Here is an 8,146-nt window from a genome sequence, read left to right as displayed (position 1 = left end):
CTCAGCTCCATTTTCCAAAAGGAAACCAACTGTGGACTGGTCACATATGAACACCAGCATGGCTTCAGTATGATCCCAGAACATCACCAGCATATTTCTCCTGCACATTTCCAACAACATCCGAGTTTCATTAAACATATAAGTATCTTCTTTCTGATAATATCAGAGTATCATACTGGGAATGCTTCAAATATACTGGGAAAATGCTGGGATAAATTTGGGAATGTATTGAAAAACAAGGACACAATAACCATACTGGAAACACTGGGAATTCACAGGGGATAAACTAGAGATACAGTATATTACATTAATTGTACTAGTGATATATTGAAATGATCAGCTACTGGCACTTTGGCTGAATTAGTAAATAAATATATTAGAAATATCACAAGCTCATACTGGGAACACTGGGAATACAGTATGCAAGCTATATGCTATACTGTGTACACACTCACTGGCCACTTTATTAGGTACACTTGTACAATTGTATGCACTTCAACGCCCCCACCTTAACATCTGTGTTTATGAAGCTCAAACGGTTTCACTCAGTGAACATGTCACAGATGTTTAAAGGATTACTGTGTCAGTTTCTGGCCAGATATTTGCTTTCCTACAAACCATGTATGCTGCTGTGGTTTCCTCACATTTTTCATGAGGAAGAGGCCCCTGACACCTCTGCTGACATCACAAATACAATGGAGGTCAGAGAGCTAGCTTCAGTGTGGGAGGGGTCAGCAGAGATCAACAGATCTGATATTTGTATTATTGTACCACTGTTATTATAGTGACATGGGGGATATATTATAATAAATAGTTATAAATGATAATTATTAGCATGATTATATTGTGAGCAGTTCTTTCTGTGAACCTAATAAAACTAGTGATGCACCTGTTCCGTCCTCTTGCCTGATGCTGCTCCCTACACACAAGATATTTCATTTCCATGGTTTTACCAGCCTGCAATGAGTGGTTTGATAAAATTCCTCCAAACTACAAAAACAATGGTTGCAGTGGAACCAGCAGATGGCCCCTGATGTGTGAAGTGATTTTGGTATGAGGTTGGGTATGAGAACAGGGTACGAGTTGCTGAATGTTTGTGCAGCAGGCCTCTCTCTGTCAGTGCTGCACTTTGTAGACGGTCTCGGCCGCTGCACACCGACACCAGGGTTGTGTGTCTGCAGCACAGGACGGCTCGGTTTGACAAAGATGAGCTTGTGACTCGTCCACTTTACTACGAAATACAAGAGGCGTCGTTGGTATTATAGCAACGTTTCGTTATTTATCCAGAAACTATGTGTGAATGGGTTTCCCACTTCTCACGCACTGACCGACAGCTGGCACCCCCCGCTTTGCACACGGACATTTCACTTTTGCGCCATGTTCATGGAGTGTTTTCCTTTTATTCACATTCTCTCACTTGTTCTACACCGTGAGGACGTTTCTGACAGTGGGGGTTCAGACCCGGTTCCGGGGTTCAGGCTAGAACCAGGTTTAGGTTTGGGTCGGGGCTGGGGGCTAGGGGATGCATTGTGTGTGTGTTCTCGCTGGGTTTGTGTGGCTGCACTGTCAACTCTGTAGGTGTGTATTTAGTGTGTATTTGTGGGTTTAGTGTGCGTCTTACTGCGTGCGTGTGTGCGTGTTTCGCTGCTGGTCTTCGTGTCGCTCCGGTGTCGGACTCTTTTCCTCCGCACTCCGAAGGTAAAAACTGACTTTCTTCTTTATTCAGACAGTTTCTATGGAGTTGAATGTTGGTGTGAAGCGTCAGTAGAGTCTCGGTCAAATGTCTCCGCTGAAATCAAGTCCAGCTTCACGTTCACTTTGATGAAAAACACCATAATAAAACGCGTCAGTCAGTTTCATGTTTTTATGAAACCCTCTCAATAACACATGACGTCTGTTTTTTGGCTTCAATGTGTCTAAAAATGTGAAACGCGCGAGTTTAACTAGAGAATTAAACACTGAAGTGAACAAATTAATGACAGACAGGATGATGTATTCATTTAGCTAAACGTTAAAAGCCTGAGGTTCACGGACAAAACCAAACACCCGAAGGGTTAAAACGTCTGAATGTGAATAAAAACGGACTGAAAATGTGCTGCTGATCAGAAGACGCCTTTCTAACCGGTATTTCAAGTGCATGCCCTCTGAACGTGGCTTCATTCAGTTTTAAAAGCAGAAAACGGAAGAAAATGTACAGACGTTAAACGTGACTGTAGGAGAAATTCGTTTAACGGCAGGCTGATCGGAGACCAGTTTACAGCTTTAATCTGTCACTCATCATGAGCCAAGTTCCAATTTAAAGGACGTTTCTAAATAAAACACGTTTAAAGTTTCTTTTACCAAATGACTGTTCACTAAAGAGCTGCTCAGAGATCAGTAGTTTAAATCTGTAGGTGAAGCTGGTCCTCGCAGTGGTGAAGGTTGAACTGAGGGAACCAGTGTTTTAAACTGGTAAAAGGACCAGTAACCGAGAGAAGCAGCAGATTAAAGGATCCCGATTTACACAGCAGCGTGTTGTGGATTAAACGTGTTTTAGATGCCTAAATGTGTTTTTAATCAGCTGACTAGAGATCGGTTGATAAGTCTTCACACGGAACCAGATTGAGGCAGTAAAGTCAGCCTGCCCCCTTCGTCCTAAGACCCAGAGGGAGCGTCCGTCGGTTAAAGTCGCTTCAGCCATAAACTCACATCTGACCTACTCACCAACTCTTTATCGGTGACAACGTGACGGAGTCGGTTAAAGTTCATTTTGTTCACTAACGATCTGAGAGCGGTATTCTGTGAGTATCTGACAGTTGTGGGTCTCTCTGCAGGACCATGTCCCAGTCCAGCAGCAGGACTCTCTCCGCCTGTCTTCAGGGCCACTACCTGACATGAAGCACTGAAGTTTTTTTTTTCTGGACTCCTGCCGAAGCTGCAGGCCATGGCTGAGCTTAGTTACTCCGACCTGATCGCAACACACTACAACTACACCGGAAAGTTCCGTAAGACACAACAGGACTCGGGTCTGAAGGCAGACTCGGTGGTCTTCATCATCGTGTGCTGCTTCATCATCCTGGAGAACATCCTGGTCCTGACCACCATATGGAGGACCAAAAAGTTCCACAAGCCCATGTACTACTTCATCGGGAACCTGGCGCTGTCCGACCTGCTGGCCGGCGTCGTCTACACTGCCAACATCCTGCTATCGGGCGCCAACACCTACAAACTGACGCCCACGCAGTGGTTCTTCAGGGAGGGCAGTATGTTCGTGGCCCTGGCAGCGTCCGTCTTCAGCCTGCTGGCCATTGCCATCGAACGCCACCTCACTATGCTGAAGATGAAGCTGCATAACAACGGCAACACCTGCCGTGTCTTCCTGCTCATCAGCACCGTGTGGATGATTGCGGCGGTGCTGGGCGGGCTGCCGGGAGTGGGCTGGAACTGCATCCACAGCATGACGCACTGCTCCACCGTGTTGCCACTTTACCATAAGACCTACATCCTGTTCTGCACCACAGTCTTCAGCATCATCCTCATGGCCATAGTGGTGCTCTACGCACGCATCTATGCGCTGGTGCGCACTCGCAGCCGCAAACTTGTCTTCCGCAAAGTGTCCAACGGACGCAGCAACGCCGGCGCCAATAGCAAGAGTTCAGAGAAATCGCTGGCGCTGCTCAAGACCGTTATCATCGTCTTGAGCTGCTTCATTGCCTGCTGGGCGCCGCTCTTCATCCTCCTCCTGCTGGACGTGGCCTGCGAGACGCTGCTCTGCCCCATCCTCTACAAGGCCGAGTGGTTCCTGGCGCTCGCCGTCCTCAACTCTGCCATGAACCCGCTCATCTATACGCTGACGAGCAACGAAATGCGCCGCGCTTTCCTGAAGACCCTGCTGTGCTGCACTGCCTGCATCCGACCCAAAGCCAAGTTCACCGGGCCCATCATAGGCGCGGAGTTCAGCCGCAGCAAGTCCGATAACTCCTCCCACCCAAACAAGGAGGAGGCGGACTACACACCAAGGGAGACGACGGCAACAGCGGCATCCTCGGGGATCGTCACCTCGCCGTCCTAAACGTCTGAACCCTCGGCCTCAGATGCAGCGTTTGTGTTTGACAGGTGGCAACTACACCAGGTGGCATCATCCTGGACCGCCCTGAACCTTCAGCTGATCGGGACTCACAGCACTTATGGAGACCAGCTGGGACCAGTGAACTCTCAGATGGAGAAGGTCCACACTCTGTATGAAGCTCACACCTGTTAACACATCGTCACACCTGCAAGAGCATCAGGTAAACTGGTGGATCTCTGGAGGAGCCGGGTTCATCTGAGCTCACCTGGTTCATGTGGATCATGGTGGTCCAGGTCACCACAGGATTTATTCTGAAGTTCCAGTGAAACGTGGACAGGTGAAGGTTTGTAGCAGCAGAGGCCTCTCGGAACTGATCTGAGCTTCATACAGAGCGTTTCCTGAGTCTTGTAGAAGAGTCCAACTTTATGCTGACCCTGTAAGAGCAACTAGAACGTGTAGCGCTTTTCAAATCTTTAAGAAATAAATCCATGTACAGTTTGATTTTTCCCTCCACTTTAAACACCTCACATGTGGAAACAACAGGTGAATTCAGAGCGAAAGTGCTTCTCACAAACTGGTCACCGGTCAGATAAAAACGTGTCTGATCACAGACTCATTGCGTCTTTATGTGTGTGACATCATCCTCCCAACAGGTTAAACCGAGGCAAGTGCTAAAATCAGGAGCAAGTACCTCATGATTTAGAGTGTGGGGCCACTAATCACAGTGTCATTACCCCCCATGGCAATCATTCTTCAAACTATTAGACGAGTAACTGGCAGCAAAGCAGGTGATAAAGAGGAGGCAAAAGAAACAGCAGCGCAGTGACACGTGCACAGTGTGGAGGAACAGATGTGCATTTGCACTCACAGTCTGACGTGGTGCAGATTTTCATACACAACAGCTTCTGCAGCCTTCAGGGAGAGGTCTGCATGTTACTGTTGGATTACTGTGTAATCCAGTGGGTCTCAACCTAGGGGTCAGGTCCCTCCAAAGGGTCATCAGATAAGTCTGGGGGCTCAGCACACCATTCATTGAGAGTACAGAAGGCTTTTTAAATGAAACTATCAGAAAGGTTTAACATGGCGAGATGTTGATTTTTAAACCTGTTGAGCCTGGTAACCTGGTGTGTAAGGACGCAGCTGGTTTCTATTCCGCTGAACTCGTCTAAAACACAGCAGGTCTTTTTATAGTGTCGTCAGGTCAAACTATGACCTTCATCCAGTGAAGTTTTCACACCCATCATATAAAACACACAGTGACTGCGGCGCAAGAAGCCTCTGAGCTCTGAATTCACACCTGACATTTCTGTAAAACGTTAATTGTGTACAAGTTGTAGAAACTCTGGGTCAGAATGTATTTTCTACTTCCTGTCTGTGTTGTTGCAGTCACAATAATTTATAATTGAACCAGGAGAAAAACACGATGATGTTGTCAGATACCTGGAAATAGAGAGGTTTTTGTTTATTCATATTTCGGAGCTGTGGAGGCTCATTTCTGCCAAAACATTCATTCTCATTAGTTTCTCAGAATTAAGATGGTGTTTTACAATTAAGGACAAACCATTGTTTTTAAACCATTAAAACCAAATTAACATTTTTATTGCATTAAAAAAGACACAAAGGTGAAAACAGCAGCTTCAGGCTCAGCTCTCTTATGTCAGTGTCCATTTAATTGCTGTTTTGAAGCTCTTTATTACATCACATGGTCTTTGTCAGCACATTTCAAGGTCACAGACAAACCTCAAGTCTCAGTGTTTGAGCCAAACGTAATGACCTAAAGCACCCGTGGCCGTTTGCTAAACGGACCATGAGACTGTGTTCACAGTGGCCCAGGTAAAAACTGTAAAACATGACCTGAGTCTTGTTTACGGTAAGATCATAGTTTTATCTTTGAAGTTGCTGCTCATAATTTCATAGAGGAAAGTCATGTTTTAAGAAGACTATTACCAAATTTAATTCTGGCAGGAATGAGCCTCCATACTTTCACTGTTGCCATGGTGACCAGTCACCTTTGGGTATCAGGAGCCAGTCGATTAATCCATCAGTTTCCTGTGCAACGGTTTGTGTGTCTGCACTGTTTAACTCCTGAATGGTTTGTTAGCACTTAATAAAAACAGAAGTAGAAACACTGTCAGTGTCTGAGAAAAAGTGCATGAAACTGTGCTGAAAACCAGCTCAGAAAAAACAAAGCGTTCATGGCTGAAATATTTTGAAACACTTTCAGGATTTTAACATGTAGAGTTTTGGTTGTAAAGGAAACAAGGTTGTACCTGAAGTTAAAGAAAGAAATGGAAGCGGCAACTGGAACAGAATTACTGTTGAAAATAGGAAGTTTTAGTCTAGTGAATGAACGTTGGAGATTTGGTGCTGAAGTAACGGAAATGCTGCCGAAAGAAGCTGAGATGTGAGTGATGAACACAAAAGGACAGAGAGCAGGAAAATGTAAGAGGCTGCTGGAATCCTGTGAAATATGTTACAACAGTGACACATGTTCTCAGAGCAGACGTCTGTGACAAACCAGGTACTGAGTGTTCGTGATGAGCACCTGCACGTGCACGACCTTCGGTCGACAAGAACACATCGCATGTTTTGTTTGGAAAATCCAGGTAAGCAGTAACTGAAGCTCGTAAACAGATGTAGTGCAGTAGAGTGGCAGAAAATGGAAATACTCCAGCAAAGTACCAGTAGTACATCTAAAGTGTACTTAGCACCACTGGCCGTGACAACATGTGAACTCTGTTTTGTTTGTTTGTATATGAGTTTTGCTGAGTCCTCGCCAGTTTAATCAGCTCTTGGTGAGCAGCTCTTTGTGTCTTTGACGCATTGACAGTGACCCTGACAAGTCCACTGTTCTGCACTCCAGTCCAGTTCAAACTGGTATGTTTCCCAATGTCAGGGCCTCAGCTTGTGTTTCACCTCCGACTGTTTTCATTAATGAGATTCAGTGATCCTCCAGCTGCTGACCTCTGAGTCTACTGAGTCTACAGGGACACATGAATATAAACTGAGGCTCTTCCTGTGATTGGAGGTCAGGGTCCGCTGGGGACCTCAGAGTCTCATCTGGACTGAACTGGTTTCAATTTAAGTCAAAGAAAATGTAAAAGCAGCCAAGTTACATTCAATAGAGATGTTTAGCTCAGTTCCACAGACAGATTTTTGTATTTGTCACTCTGGGCTTAGGTATTAGGGTTTGTAACCCTAATACCTAAGCCCAGGATAGTTATAATTCTTATTCTGACTTCAGCTGTAGCTGCAGCTGCTGTAGACACGGCTGGTAATGGGGCACTTTTACACTGTGGTATTACTACTTGTACTGAAGTAAAGTAATGTTGGTTGAAAGTGAGCTTTAACGTAGCTCAGCTCTCCGAGTATAAATGCCAGCAGAGAGAAACACAGCAGCGTGAGAGCTCCAGCTGAATTCGGGGAAGCCGGCGCAGCAATTATGCATCCGTGCCCAGCAGGCGGAAGCCTCGATGTGGACGGTGGCTCAGGGGAGAGGGCTGTCCTCTCCTCATGGATCTCAACCAGAGTATGCATATCACACTCTCCTTAGCCCCGCACTTCAAAGCCTCCACCTCCACGCCAAAACTGACAGAGAAGTGAAACTGAAAGAAAAAACTTTGGCATTGAAAAATACTGAGATCGACAAAACAATCAGAAGATTGTCATTTTTCCAGTGTACTTTTTAAATATTTTTTTAAATGCCAGTGTTTTTTTCAATACAAATGCTTCATTGCCAATATTTACTTCTTCAGTTTCAGTTTAGTTTTCAATGCCAAGCTTTATTTATGCGTGCCAAAGACTAAAGTCATCGATCTGACGCCATAGGAACGCGCCTCAAGTCCGTGAGTCTGAGTGTGGACATTGGAATTGGGGTCAACAGCCATCATGACCTTTCAGCTCGCAGATGCATGCCGGGAAGCGCATTCTTTCAAACTGCCGTTAAGTCGGTTTCCCTGCAGAAACTGAACTGCAATTCCCAGCATGCCCTGCGCGTTTTCTTCTTTCCCTTTCTCCTTTCCTGCAGCCGCGGCCCTTCTGCCGTGAAAAGGGAAGATGAGAATCGGCGGCGGGCCCCGGCCCTCCCACCAACACCCC

At 45.9% G+C, this 8,146-nt stretch overlaps 1 protein-coding gene across 1 annotated transcript; it reads left to right on the top strand.

Moving 5' to 3' along the window:
- Positions 1–2,903: 2,903 nt before the first annotated feature.
- Positions 2,904–6,177, top strand: s1pr1 (sphingosine-1-phosphate receptor 1). Its single transcript, XM_020609186.1, has one exon. It carries the CDS (start codon positions 2,924–2,926, stop codon positions 4,049–4,051), a length of 1,128 nt encoding a protein of 375 aa, XP_020464842.1. The 5' UTR covers positions 2,904–2,923; the 3' UTR covers positions 4,052–6,177.
- The last annotated feature ends 1,969 nt before the right edge of the window (positions 6,178–8,146 follow it).

Source organism: Monopterus albus, unplaced genomic scaffold (assembly GCF_001952655.1).
Source record: "Monopterus albus unplaced genomic scaffold, M_albus_1.0 scaffold98.1, whole genome shotgun sequence".
Lineage (NCBI taxonomy): Eukaryota > Metazoa > Chordata > Actinopteri > Synbranchiformes > Synbranchidae > Monopterus > Monopterus albus.
This window is presented reverse-complemented; position numbering and strand designations above follow the sequence as displayed.

Excerpts from the sequence above, each read along its gene's own strand:
- s1pr1 (XM_020609186.1), top strand. The coding sequence starts at position 2,924 with ATGGCTGAGCTTAGTTACTCCGACCTGATCGCAACACACTACAACTAC.